Source organism: Argiope bruennichi, chromosome 3 (assembly GCF_947563725.1).
Source record: "Argiope bruennichi chromosome 3, qqArgBrue1.1, whole genome shotgun sequence".
Lineage (NCBI taxonomy): Eukaryota > Metazoa > Arthropoda > Arachnida > Araneae > Araneidae > Argiope > Argiope bruennichi.
Genome location: NC_079153.1, coordinates 90,696,858 through 90,712,679, shown reverse-complemented (window position 1 = coordinate 90,712,679; position 15,822 = coordinate 90,696,858). Strand labels below are relative to the sequence as shown.

The window sequence follows — 15,822 nt, the reverse complement described above, 5'->3', positions numbered from 1 at the left end:
GTATAGGTGTCGAAAATTTCATTATGAAAAGTTTCCCAAACATTTCATTTAATATATTATTTGAGAATTTTTTATAATCTAAATTTTTTTTAAAAAAATACATTATTATTTTTTGATTCCTTCCTTTTAATAATCTATTTTTATTAGTATATTAACCTTGGATAACAAAAAAATGGTTAAACTCAAATTTGTATTTTAACATCTCTGCAAATTTTGTAGATCGAAGAATAAAATTTTAAAGATGCATAGCTGAATGTAAGAGAAACAATTTACTGATTGACTTTTTTTACGCTAAAATGAGTTACTGCACCTTAAGAAACTATCAACCAAAAAAAAGCAATCGTTATGAAATTAAATTAAAAGTTAATATTTTCTGAATCAAAACTAGAGATACTTTGAGATACTAGAGATACAGAGATACATTGTATTTAGAGAGCGCTAATGCTGCTAAATCTAAAACATAAATGAACTAATCCAAATTAGAAATAAATATTAAATGCAAAAATGGAACAAAAAAGAAATTAATGATGAATCCTGCCTGAAGACTTTTTCAAAGGTCACTTTCAGGCAGGGATTCAAACTAGGGATTTTTTTCTGTGAGGAATCGGTCTTTCGACCAAGTATTGACCCCTCGTGACCCGAAAAATCCCAAGAAATTGAGGTTTTGAAGATAAGAATGAGTATCATAAATCAAAGTCAATGAATTATACAATTATAAGCAAAATATTATTTCAGATTTTAAATGTTTAATTATTATTTTTTTCTCATAGTAATGTAGAAAAATATTGGCTAAAAACTTGAAAAAGTTCGCTTTGCTACACTGCTGTAAAAAAAAATTAATTAAACATAATTTAATAAACAGTTGGAGATATATTGATGATTTATATTTGTAGCACATAGATAATGCTAATGTTGTTATTGATTGTTATCCAAAAAATTTAAGTTTAACTGAAACAAACGGAAGTCAACACAAAGGTACCTATCTGCATTTAAAAATAGAAATTTCTAATTTAAAAAAAATTAGTAGATATTTACGATAAAAGGGATGAATTTAACTTCAAAGTAATTAAACTTGTAATTACCATTCTATTTTAAACTCTAAAGTTTTCAAATATTTGATTTTTTTTACAATTTAATAGGATTAAAAAAATTGAAATAACAAAATTTCTTATATTGAACAACAAACAATCTCATTAAAAACTTAGTTACTGATGTTTTACCAAAAGCTTTTGCAATATAAAAATTTTAATAACAGACTGATGTTTTACCAAAAGCTTTTGCAATATAAAAATTTTAATAACAGACTGATGTTTTACCAAAAGCTTTTGCAATATAAAAATTTTACTAACAGAAGGTTTATCTATTTTCTAACATATTCAATTTCTTCACAAACTACTAATGCTTTCTAGTTTTTTTTGTTTTTGTTTCTTAACTCAATAGATGGCGCTGATATCGATCAATTTATTTCTTATGATGACGAGACACCAAACGTTATAGGCGTATTCAGTTTTAAACGCGGGAAAGTTGAATTAACGTTGTGGGTCTGCTTTGATAGCTTATTTTCTTCCTAAAATTTTTGGAGTTTTTACTTTTAGCTGGTATGTGCTTTTCTTTTATATTTTATTGGTATTTTTCATTTTATGATTTAATGGTCTTTTAGTAGTTTGGTTTGATTCAATTTTATTGTGGTCTTGCTTAGATTCAATTGAAATAATATTTTGCTTATTATTATGTAATTTATTGCCTTTGATTTATGATACTAATTAACTCCAAAACCTCAGCTTCTTGGGATTTTCGGATCATGAGGGGTCAATATTTGGACGAAAGTCAGACCCCGCACAGAAAACAATCCCTCGTTTGAATCCTTGCCTGAGGGTGACCCTTGAAAAAATCTTCAGGCCGGATTCGTCATTTCTTTTTCTTGTTCCATTTTTGTATTTAAATTTAATATTTATTTCTAATTTAGTTACTGCATCTTAACGATCGTATAAAAATTTGTTTTCAAATGTATGCAGTAATTTATTCATGCAATTTCCCATCTTATTTAATGAAATATTGGGAAATATACTTCTAAGTTCAATTTGTGAGGAAATAAGCCCTTGTTTCGCTTTTTTGAGCTACCTTGTGTGTGTGTGTGTCCTCATTTAATAAACAATAATAATTCAGTATCGTAATCAATTTGCATGATATTTTTTTTATATTTGTCTCGTTTATTAGAATCATTTTTTAAATGATCAGAGGTCCTGCATTAGCCAAACTGTCACGTTTATTCACTCCTTAAACCACAATATAATAACAAAAAAAATGTAAAGTCTTGATCTCTTTGTGTTAAAAGTTGTACAATGTGGAAAATTTCTATTTTATAAAACCTATTTATAGCTAAGTTATTTAGCGTACGTTTCTTGCTTCAAAAATGAATGACATAATGTATTAATGGCGTGGTGTCATAACTTATAAAAATATGTTGAAATTATGAATCTTTAATCTGAAATAAAAAAGACGCCTTTACAAATCTTTAACACATCACTCGTTAGTATTTCGCTTAACTTTAGTACAGATTCATTCCAATTCATTTTAGCATTAAAAGGAATCTTTAAAGTATTATAGATATTCGATATTGTTTTATTTACTTTGAGATTCCGACACATTGATCGTTCTTTTGTTAGCTTAAATATATATTTTTTAAAAATGTTCTATGAATATTTTTTTGTCCCGATGGAACTGGACAAAGACATACCTGTATATCAGGTGTGACTCGAGATCTTATCAATCATGTATATCTGATATAAAAGAAATATGAAATTATAATTATTATCAAATAATTCGGTCCTAGAGCTTATGATAAATCTGTCTATGTCGAGAGTCCCAAAAAATATTTGTCTACCTTTCTCTTTGCGTGTCTATCTATGAATATGATAACTCAAACACTGTGAGCCAGCCAGGCAAATGAAATTTTGTACGATTTCTTTATTTTAAATCTATAGATTATGAACTAAATCCATTAAAAGAAAATAAGTTTTCCTGACTGTCCAAGAACACGTAAACACGATAACTACAAAAAGTAAAGAGTTATATATTTAAAATTTCATATGCAGCTTTAATATCTACTTATAAATCTGCATCAAATTTGGAATTAAATCTTTTAAGGAGCTAACCGTCTGTTGGTCTGAATTTTCGCAAGCATATAAACGCGATAACTCAAAAATGCATTAACTAATGAAAAGGAAATTTGGTGCAATGTTTAGTGTCTAAAGTATATCACAATTTGGACGAAATACTGATCATTTCGCTGAACTAGAAGTTTCTAAAGTGTGTAAACGAGATAAGGATAAATTGAAGAATAGTATGCCCCCTAGTTTGTCGCCAATATTACAACCCATCGGAATGCTCTTCTAGCAGCCCTAATGCTGTTTTGTTTATTACTTTTTGCTATGGTTGAGTTGTACATAAACTACAACTATATTATGAAAAATCTTAAATTAAAAATATTAAAAAAATATATCGATTAAAGATTTTAATTTTGTTCTTTATTATAATTAATATTTATTATATAAAGAAAGTTAAGCTTATAATTAAAAGTTATTTTCTTCTTCTTTTTTTTTTTTTAATGTGAATACGAACAGAAAATATTTATTCTTTTGCAATTTTTTATTGTCAGTATACGCTTTAAAAAATCGTCTGCATTCTCACTTTTAAAGACAGCTGCAATGGAATTTTCGTAGTTCTCGTAATTCTTTTGATGTTCTAACGGTTGGTTTTCTTCATAATTTGTTATGAATGTTGGTTTTCTTCATAATTTGTTATTTCTTCATAATTTGTTCTTCATAGTTTGTTACGGGAGTATTTAGAACCTGTTGAATGGATAAAGGGTGAGTAATATATATATATATATATATTTTACGAGTTGATGAAGTTAAGAAAGGATGCTTGTTTGAAATTTTCTATTGATAATGGTTTGATATCGAACCGGCAGAATGGATAAAGAATGAGTGGAATATATTTTTTTCCGAGTTGATGAAGTAAAGTATGTTTGTTTGAAATTTTGTATGGAGAATGTTCTGATTCCTTCTTTCTCCGTTCTTTCTTTTCTTTTGGTTATGTACTGTTTCTGTTATCCACACAGTCCTTATGTTCAGTGTGCTAGCGTAGCTACTAGGTTCCCACTCACGCTGCTAGCGAAGCCGTAGGATGTTGTTTTTTTTAAGTTAAAAAATTCTGCCCGGTGCCTTGCACCGGGCAGTATGGAAAAAAAATACTTATCAGTAAAAGTCCTAATTATATGGCGGGAAATGGTAACCGTAACTGTCCCGCGGAAGTATTTGTTTATTTTGTGCGTCATCTTTATTGGTGACTTGGCATTGTTGGCGCAGCAGGGTGCACACTATAATTCAATTTTACCATAAATCTGTACATTTCAGATCTCTCGAGAGTCCCAAAGAATATTTGTCTACCTTTCTCTTTGCGTGTCTATCCGTGAATAAGATAACTCAAACACTGTGAGCCCGCCAGACAAATGAAATATTGTATGATTTCTTTATTTTAAATTTATATATTATGAACTAAATCCATTAAAAAGAAATAAGTTTTCCCTAACTGTCCAAGAACAAGTAAACACGATAACTACAAAAAGTAAAGAATTAGATATTTAAAATTTCATATACAGTTTTAATATCTACTTATAAATCCGCATCCAATTTGGAACGAAACCTTTTAAGGGGTTAACCGTCTGTCGGTCTGCATTTTTGCAAGCATATAAACGCGATAGCTCAAAAAACGCATTAACTAATGAAAAGAAAATTTGGTGCAATGTTTTAGTGTCTAAAGTTTATCACAATTTGGACCAAATACTGATCATTTCACTAAACTAGAAGTTTCTAATGTGTGTAAACTAGATAATACGAAAACGCAGTTCTGAAATAATTTCGTTTTTGTTCTTATGACTACAGCTGTAGCTGTCTGTTGAAGTTTGGTTCCAATCGATCAAAAAAATTGGCGTCTAAAATATACTATATTCGGTTTTCATCATAAAATACTACACAAGTTTCACGTGATCGACTCCGAAATCAAAAATTTGAACCCTCCCAGCGTTCGCGGCTCTGCTCAAGGTCCACAGTTTAAAGCGGGATGAGTGGGATAACATTTTTATTAGAGTGTACAAAAAAATTTCGATGGAACGACTCAGGCTAGTTTAAAATCAATTTTTTTTAACAGACCTGTAAGAATTTAAACTTAAAACATTTGTAAGCATAAAGTTTATAGTTACCTTCAAATTCTACATCAGCGCGACATTTTTTATTTTTTAAATAAAAGTAATTCGCTCTCACAGAATTGCTCAGTAACTTATTTGTCATGTTCTACAACATAATGGCGATAACTCCTTTCTCTTCTATTAAAACAGATTTATATTTTAAGCTAAATTTAAATTAACTTAAAATATAAATCTGTACTTTAATTTTTCGTTTCGATTTTCTCAATATGTTCTTTTCAAACTAAAAGATACAAATACCACTTGTGCAAAGAGATGGCGCCTTGTTCGCAGAATTCCAGTTTGGATTCTCATCATCTAACGAAGATTCAAACAATCGAGATAAAATCCAGAAGCAACCCTTGTATTACTTCAAATCAGGATGTTAATCTAACTAAACAGAACTGTAGAGATGTAGAACTGTTTACTACACAGCTGAATGTACTTCATCATAGCAAATACCTTTTGCCAGTGCACGTTTACTGGGCGTATTTTTTTAATCCATGAATACACTTAAGTATAGTATCTTTTATTGTTAAGCATGACATTAGCGGTTTCTTAATCCTGAAACTGAATGAAAACAAAGTAGTTATGAAGACATAACATTTTTTTAAATATTCCCTTTCCACATGTGTTAATTAGTGCATCCTTTTACCATTGCCAACTCTCACGAGTAATGTGGAGACAGTTTCAAAAGAAATTTGTCGGGCAAATATAAAATTGAATTGAAAATTCAAATCAAAAACATTTTTACTAAAAAAAGTATTTATTTTACTTACTATATCTTCGGTTTAAAAAATTATTGCTTGTAAGAAACCTGTTATTTAGAAGATTCTAAAACAGTTCATTATTTGCACAATATAATTAGAATCTGAGAAATAAGTTGTTTAATCATTATGCACAGAGGTAACAAAAGTCATGCAAGATACAAATATACAGATAGCAATAGTATCGCATACAAAATGTATAAATGGGCAGTGCGTTGCAGGGGTTTTATTTATACTCAAATAAAACCCCTGTATGATTCATGTGTAAAGATTTCTGATGTACAGGGGTGTTTGTGCTCCGGGGAAACCACCCCGGAATTCCGGGGATTTTGAACTTCGATACCCGGAAATTCCGGGGATCGTCGTTCAAAAGAAAGTAGGAATAATAATGAATTATTTATTTTGATCTGGGTAATTTTTTTTGCTTTGAAAGCAGAAAACGCAAGGTCAGTGTGTGTGGTGAAAACTTTTTCTTTCTTTCTCCAAAGGCAGTGATAATGCGTGAAAAGGGGGAAAAAACTTCTTTTTTGTTCTTTCCTTATTGCGAGTTATGACTCATTCCCCCGGTTCTCGGACATTCTCTTCTGGATTCTTTTCGGCAAGTAGGCGCGGCAGAAAAAAAGGGGAGAGACTTCGTTCGACCAGATGTGCGATCACGTGAAAGGTCTTAATTTTGCAAAATTAATGGTTATTAATTTTGCAAAAAAAGTAATTCATTGAACTTTTATAATTAGGTCATTCAATACTTCATAATCGTAATTTTTCATTTCTCCCCCCCCCCTTCTCGAAACCCCAAAATGTCGGTAGTAAGTCCGTAAAAGTTTCAGGGGATTTTTTGGGGTCCCACAAACACCCCTGGATGTAATTATGGCCGCATGACGGGATTTAATAGACTTTGAAACGGAATGGTAGTTGAGGCTAAACACATTGGTTATTTCATTTCAGAAATCAAGAGGGAATTCAACATTCTGAGATCCGCAATATCAAGAGTGTACGAGTCATAAAATTACTAAATTCATACATAACTTCAATCCATGGACCGATGGATTCATGTATCCAGGGACCGATCGCCTACACTTAATGACCAAAACCAGTGTAGAATTGTCAGTGTTAACAGACAAGCAGAAGTGTGCGAAATAATCATAGGAATCAATGTGGGACGTAAGACGGAAGTGTCCGTTAGGACAATGAGGCGAAATTTGACTTTAATGGATTATGATAGTAGAAACCCGTCTCCAGTGTCTTAAATAACAGTCGGCATCGCTTATACCGCGTATCCTGGGGTCATGACCATATCAGGACACTTGAAGACTGGAAAACAGTGACTTGGTCAGATTTAAGATTTCAGTTGATAAGAGCTGATGGTATGGTTAGTGTGATGCAGATGCCACGAAGCCTACACTCAAGTTATCAACAAGACATTGTGCAAGCTGGTAGCGGCTCCATATTGGTGTGGGCTGTTTTTACATGGAATGGACTCTCATTCAAATGAACCGATCATTGACTGGAAATGGTTATGTTCAGCTACCTGAAAACCACTTGCAACCATTTATAGAATTCATGTACCCAAAAAATGATGGAATTTTGATTGATGATAGTGCGTCATGTCACCGGGCCTTAAGTGTTCACTATGGTTTGAAGAAAATTCTGAACAATTCCGATGAATGAACTGACCACCTAAATCACTCGACATGCATCCCATCGAACATTTTTGGAGCATAATCGGGAGATATGAGTATATAACCAAATGGTATGAGTATCTGACAAAATTTGAAGCTGAAACCTTTTGACTAGGACGCCATTAAGACCAAGTTGCACTAAATATTTAATTGAAACTTTTAGTAACCATTAAACCATTGAACCAGTTGGTCTCCAAAAGTGGCTAATTTATAACAGAAATGAAATATGGAATGTGAAAAATCTCCAAAAATCTAAAAATATAGAAACCATTTTGATGAGAAAAATGAAGCAATAATGATGAAAAGTTTGATACAGTATACTAGAAAGCATGGTATTCTACGATGTTAAACAATTCATGGGCATTCTACAAGAATGTTTCAGACATAGAATTGTTACAAATTAAGTAAAAAGTTTCTGTTTGTCTCAACAGTAAATGCTAATTGCATATGGGGGAATGAAAATTTAGTCTAACTTTAAGTAAAAAATTCTTCAATTTTTTAAAAAAAAGTAACTTTGATATTTAGCAGCAAATTTTTTTAAAAAAAATTTTATGTATTTCTTAATTTTCCCGGAAATTTTGAAAGAAACGCTACTTAAGTTTTTATACAAGAGTGAAACATAATGGAGGTCAAAGATCGTCTTTTAAGATCGTTTTTCTTTCGAATGTACCGTGTGCGTTTAGGGTGGTATTCATAAAAGCGCCCAAAGAAAATAATTCTCGTGTCTGAGCGAGAGACCTACAAAGAACTTTTTCTCTTTCATTCGAAAAAGAGGTGGGTAGTTCGGAAGAGAAAACAAACCAAAAACCGGAAACGAAGCGCAGCTGCAAGAGTGAAAGGATTTTCTCGAGCATCGTTCGAGCAGTTAGTTCCATGTCTCAGACTAAACACCGCTACTCAAGTTGTTGACATCATAAAGATCGCATCGCTCTGTGCTGTCATCGAAACTAATTAAAGTATGCATTGTGTTCCATTGAAAAGGATTACTATCTGAGTAATACTAATGAGTTTAAAAAAACTTTTCCCTGACATGATACACTTTTATTACCCTATAAAAGTTCGTGGAGATTCAAATTGTTTTCGGAATGGGTAAAAGACTTTAAAAGGCTGATAATAGTTAATAGATAATTTAGTTATTGAAGAAATATTTTTTCCGATATCTATAGATCTTTTTATAATGAGGTCAATGAATGCTATCTAAAATATCACGTTTTTATATTCAAATTTCTAACGTATTCAGAGAGTCGCTAATGGTTTCTTAAAAACATTTAAGGAAAGTCAAGCTTATATTAATAAGTTATTTTTAGAATAGAATATTTTATTGGAAATGCAAAGAGGCTGCTGCAGGAGCGAATTAAGTAAAATGGGAGGTTACAAAAGATAAAGAGTATAACACAAATTTAAATTAGTAATGGTATTACATCACAGTCATGTAAATAATAAGATTACAAGTCATGTGTAAAACGATAAATACAATGCGAAGCAGAATGCAGTATAAATAACAAACATTTGAATTACTAAATTGATCACATTGAAGTATACATTTGAAGTACTAAATTGATCGCATTGAAGTATACATTTGAAGTACTAAATTGATCGCATTGAAGTATACATTTGAAGTACTAAATTGATCGCATTGAAGTATACATTTGAAGTACTAAATTGATCGCATTGAAGTATACATTTGAAGTACTAATTTGATCGCATTGAAGTATACATTTGAAGTACTAATTTGATCGCATTGAAGTATACATTTGAAGTACTAATTTGATCGCATTGAAGTATACATTTGAAGTACTAATTTGATCACATTGAAGTATACATTTGAAGTACTAATTTGATCACATTGAAGTATACATTTGAAGTATTAATTTGATCACATTGAAGTATACATTTGAAGTATTAATTTGATCACATTGAAGTATACATTTGAAGTATTAATTTGATCACATTGAAGTATACATTTGAAGTACTAAATTTATCACATTGAAGTATACATTTGAAGTAAGTTTTCAAAGGGTTTGCTGTTCTATTCGCCTGAAATTATTCACAAAACAATGTCCTTCTACTGCAGTAAATTTGTATTTCATAAGGCCTATTTTCCACCTATCATCTTTTTCTTTTCCTTAATTCACTAACAGAGATTCCTATGATGATCAATTTTGCATCTCCAGCCCCATTTACATTCAAATAACCATATAAAAATGATCTTAACTTGTTAAAAAATCATTTGTTGGAAACCTTATGCAAAAAATATGACTTGGTTTCTATTGCGTTTAAAGTCTGTAAATGATCTTTTAGGACATCTTGATATTATACATTTCTCAAACTTAGTAAAATCTACAAAGTAGGTAACAATTTTTCCTCATGCAACTGAAATATGGAATATTAATCCAGTTAATTTCTTTTCTATTGCATAACAATCGTTTATTAAGAAAAATTCATATTGCTCAATTTAGCAACACTTCGCTCAGAAAATAAAATTTTTTGCATTAAAAATATAAGGGATAAAAATTACTTTTCCTATTAAATATTTTAGTTATAATTAATACAAGATATAAAGTGTAATTTGGTTCCTTTTTCACTTTACTTCGCATACTAAGGGGAAATAATCGTCAAAAAATTTCGAACTCGAGAGTTTGACGAATCTCCACAATTCAGACCTCCTTGAGTTTAACAATTTGGTGTAAAGACCATATCTACAAATTTGGCATCTACAAACTGAGGTACTACTAACTGAGGCACTACAAACTGAGGCATCTACAAATTTGGCATCTACAAACTGAGGTACTACTAACTGGGGCACTACAAACTGAGGCATCTCCAAATTTGGAGAGAAGATCATAAATCAAATTTCGTCCTTCTAGCCTAAAGCAGTTTTGAGTTACCGTGTTCACAGGCATAATTCCAAACTGTGCTTTTCGTATTCAGGGAAAACTGAACATGGAGATTCTCCAAATTTTGTGTTCAACTTTTCTGCCGATTATAATACTTTTTATATGTATACTTCGTATACGAGAAACTAAACTGAAAATGTTGACCTACACTCTTCCATTATTCTGTTAAAGTAAATTGTTTATTGTATTTTGAACTAGGAACTCACTCTCATTAGAGGTTTACTACAATCCCTTGAAGAGCCTCCTAAATTAATTTTACTGAACCGGAATTACACACAACTTTATATTCAATAATAGCTTTTCATGTCTTCGTGCTCTTGAAAGGTTGTATGCAACAAATATATTTAATATACAAATATAATTCATTAGTTAATTACAATAAAATAATTGTGAGTAACTAATGAACTAACTAGTTCACACACAACATCTGCTCCATTTCAAGAGCAACTGATTTTGCAATCTTTTAGGCATAATTGATAGATATAAAACACTATAAATTATGCATGACGATTATGTTGCTGACAAACATTCTGCAATTATCTACGATGATCTGCCGACAGATGAATGGCTATCTGAGATTGAGTTGATACTGGAAAGGAAGTGAAGTTTTTCTCCTCTAAATTCCTTAAGAGTGACTTACTAATGAATCTCTAACTTACAGACTATTAGACTCCTTATTCTCGCATTATCTATTAATCAGATATTTTTACTTATATCAAGGCAACAACTTAAGAAATATCTTTCAGAAAATGGGTAATCTTTCTATTTAAATTGTAGGTTATATTTAACGATTTTAGGGTCACATTTAAGGTTATATATTAGTAAAAAAGTAGTGTTTTTTAATTTTTTTTTATTCATAAGTATTTTTAACACTCTATAAATAGTTCCCAACATAATTTTCTTCTTTTCTTTGATAGGCATGCAAAGGATGTGTTGTTCAACCATGTATATGTGTAGGAGAGAAAGGTCCAATTGTAAGTATTCTTTTTACCATTTGATTACTACAGAATTCACTACACATGCATGGGAACAGAATTTATCGTACCTTAAATAGAACAATTTATTGAATAAATATCTAGCTTTTCATTTAAATAATTTTATAGAACATATTTTTTACTACGGGTACTGACAAATGTCTCGGCCAGTTTTGTTGGCCCAATTTTCCAGACATTCACCGAACTTTATTGCCATTCCAAGATGTTCCAACTCATGACTAATTGTCACTGTAAAACGAAGAAATTATTTCTAGTCATCTTGGATCACTTCTTCGATAACTTACTGTTAAGAGAAAAAATGGCCCAATTTTAACTTTCCATTGCAAATACGAAAACTTTTTCTAATTATTTTTTTAATAATCTAAAATAATGAATGAGGAAAATCTTCTAATACCCATCAATTTGATGAATGGGTAAAATGTGCTTTTCTATAAAATATAATGTATTGGATCATATTCTAACGTTTATAAATTAATACTTATTTCAACTAAATCTCACTAATGCTTACATTTCGAAATAAAGCATTGATATGGTAACAAAAATATTTTAAATGTTAATTTTAGCTTTCATACTTCTTTAGAGAATGTTCATCACTCTGGGCCGAGGCAAGGATACCTGGTGACTTAAGAAAAATGAATACGTTTCCGGACAAATTGATATGTCATTAGGCACAGAAAAATTCATGCATCCCCATGTAAAGCAAAATTATATATGCTCTGAGACAATGACAAATTCATGCACCCCCATGTAAAGCAAATTATATAAGCTCTTAGACGATAAACAATGAAAAATTCCTGCACCCCAATATAAAAGAAAATTATATACGCTCCGAGACAATGAAAAATTCATGCACCCCCATATAAAGCAAATTATATAATCTCTTAGATGATAGACAATGAAAAATTTATGCACCCCAATATAAAATAAAATTATATAATCTCTTAGACGATAGACAATGAAAAATTTATGCACCCCAATATAAAATAAAATTATATATGTTCTGATACAATGAAAAATTCATGCACCCCCATGTAAAGCAAATTATATAAGCTCTTAGACGACAGACAATGAAAAATTCATGCACCCCAATATAAAAGAAAATTATATATGCTCTGAGACAATGAAAAATTCATGCACCCCCAAATAAAGCAAATTATATAATCTCTTAGACGATAGACAATGAAAAATTTATGCACCCAATATAAAATAAAATTATATATGCTCCGATACAATGAAAAATTCATGCACCTCCTATGTAAAGCAAATTATATAAGCTCTTAGACGATAGACAATGAAAAATTTATGCACCCCAATATAAAATAAAATTATATATGCTCTGAGACAATGAAAAATTCATTCACCCCCATCTAAAGTAAAATTGTGCATGCTCTTAGATAATGAAAAATTCATTCACCCTATTTGAAGGATGCGTTCTTAGGCAAAGGAAGATTCATATTCTCTAGAAAAGAAAAATTTATTCACTTCTAAGTAAAGAAAAATTCTTGCATCCATAATCATTAAAATCTAAGCATCCCTAAGCAAAAAAATAAAATGCATCTCTGAGAATCTAAAGAAAGAAAAAAATCTGAATGTCTCATTATTTTAAAGAAAGATTTATGATTACTAAAATGCAAAGAAAAATTCACAAATCCTTTATCAGAACGCATATATAATAAATTCTTATGAAGCCAATTATATATATTTTTTTAATTAACGAAACGTTTAAATTACGCCAAGAGATTAATTTTAGTAATATTCATTAACCTCACTTTCAAGCATCATTATTCATTAACACATATAATAATATATTTAAAATTTTAGTTAAGTACATGTTGGATATTAATTATTTTTGTTATTATGAGGAACGGAAGTCTGAAGAGCAAATGGACAAGTTTGCTTAATGCACAAGCAATCAAAACAATCATCCATAATCGCTTAGCGTTTTAATTGTTCTGGTTATCGTTACAGAAGGTCTAAATCCTGAGCCGCCATTGTATTACTTGAACTTTTTGAATATTCTATATTTCTTAGATTCTTTTTTTATTTATAATTATATAAATAATAAAATAAATTCAATTGAAGACTCCAAGAATCCAGAGACATGTATTATTATTATTATTTCCTTTTATCCTTTCCTTTTCCATTATCTCAATATACATGCACTCACAGCAAATTCAACCTTTTTTAGTCGCTGTGGTCGCATATGGATATAATATTTGGTCTGGTTTCACTTCAAATGCAATTCTAATTACATCAAAATATTTAGGTCAAGTAAATACAAGACATTCACAAGAAGATCTTACAAACCCGCAAATTTGGTGAAAGATAATACCACTATCTAATATAACCAGATATTCTCCGCTGGATTTAAAATGAATTATGTGGTTGAAGAGGACAAACGTTTTATGTTTAAATGCAATTTATTTCTTAAATTGGATTATTTTAATCATGTGAAGTGGAAAACTAGGTTAACCATCTGAGAGTTGTGCTAATTGGTATATATCTCTTGAAAATATTAAAAATTCATTTATTATAAGTAAGGCAGAAATAAGGGAAGAAATAATTTTTCAAATGTTTTATGTAAATGATATAATAAAATTCGATTTAAAGGTTCCTCGCAGTTTTTAGATCCAATTTCCTCGATAGGCGTGTAATAACCGTGTTTGGTACAAAGATGTTTGATGAAAAAAATTCATTTATCAGAATTTTTTTTTAAAATCGGAAGTTATCATTCATCTGAGAATTCTTTTTCCTGACTTTCATTCAAAATCAAAACATCATTCAGTCAAAATGTTTAATTTCTTATATTCACATTGTGTAACGTTTAGGATATTATGTAATATAAATTCGTTTTGCTATAGAAAAATATTTTATATCTAGGGTCCACTAGGAATAGTGGGTCTACCGGGAGCCCCTGGCCATCCAGGGCCAATAGGACCGGAAGGTCCACCTGGAAAAAGAGGAAGACCTGGAGATATCGGATATCCAGGGGCAGATGGACCAAGAGGCATCAGAGTAAGTGAGTTGTCTTGATTCTTTTTTAACATCGACAGATATTTTTTGTTATTATCAAGGAATAAAAAATCAATCTAGATCTAAAAATCATATTGGTATTTTTGATTTTTCTGATTAAAATATCGAGAAAGATATTTTGCAAATCAATGCTTTACATTAGAAAATGACTTTATAAAACTTATTTAAACCTTTTTTTCTTTTTCTTTTTTTGCAAGTATGAAATTTAAGAATCCGCTTCTGAAAAGGTCCAAAACTTGCATTGAATTTATATCAACAATACCGAGAAAAAATATTTTTAGTGTACGTTGGAAAGAAATGGACATGATTTTCTTCTTTTCTTATGATTTCCAAGCAAAAACATTTAAAGGGAAATACCACCCATTTTCGCTACAAAGCAGTTTATTAACAATAACTAAAAAAAACAAACGACTTTTTTTAATAAAGCAAGATTTATAAAACTATCTGTTTTTGCATCTATGTAGGAATTCTAAAATCATGAGAGTCAGAAGAGGAGAGAATAAATAAGTTCAGGCATAAGAAACAAATATTTTTTACAAGCAAAAGAGCAATATGAAGATGGGAACAATCCTTAAAATGTCAACTCATATAATGTACACTATGTGAGAGTTATTCTAGATGTGCATTCTTTTGGCACTCATTCCTGATTTTTAGAAATCAAAATAATCACTAAATAAAACGCGATATAAAGATGTTCTCACTGAATTTTGATTTAAATAAAAAGATAAACTGGGAACTCCTTTTTACTTCCCTGAGAAAAATCTCTCAATGATTTCCTTCTTCAAACTGCTGATTTTTAATATTTGATTGCTAAATGAAGAAAGATCTTACAGGAGTTGTTTATCAATGAACTAAGCAACCACGTTGGAATTTCTCCCTACCTACCTACCTTAAGTATCCAGGATTGTTGTGGAAGGTTTGAATGGAGGCAGGAATTAAAATTGATCCTTAATTGGCCATGATACAACCCTTCCTGTAGGAGGTATGTTCCACTATTGAACACCGTCATCAATTAAATATCAATACTGTTCACACTAATGAAGAAAAAACAAACCTCTCAAAGGAAATTTTTTAACCCGACATGTGGGGTTTCCCCCGATGGAGGTCCGAAATTTAAGTAAGAAAAAAGGGAAATGGGCTACACAAGGCTAACAGAACGAACCGGTGGCCACCAGGATTCGTAAAATATAAACTCACAATTACACA

General features: G+C 30.5%; 1 protein-coding gene across 1 annotated transcript in view; it reads left to right on the top strand.

Moving 5' to 3' along the window:
- LOC129962686 (collagen alpha-3(IV) chain-like) overlaps positions 1–15,822 on the top strand; it is a 112,458-nt gene that overhangs the window by 26,927 nt on the left and 69,709 nt on the right. The window contains exons 2-3 of the mRNA XM_056076599.1: positions 11,506–11,562; positions 14,464–14,598. Coding sequence (XP_055932574.1) covers positions 11,506–11,562; positions 14,464–14,598 — 192 coding nt within the window. The remainder of the gene's footprint in view (positions 1–11,505; positions 11,563–14,463; positions 14,599–15,822) is intronic.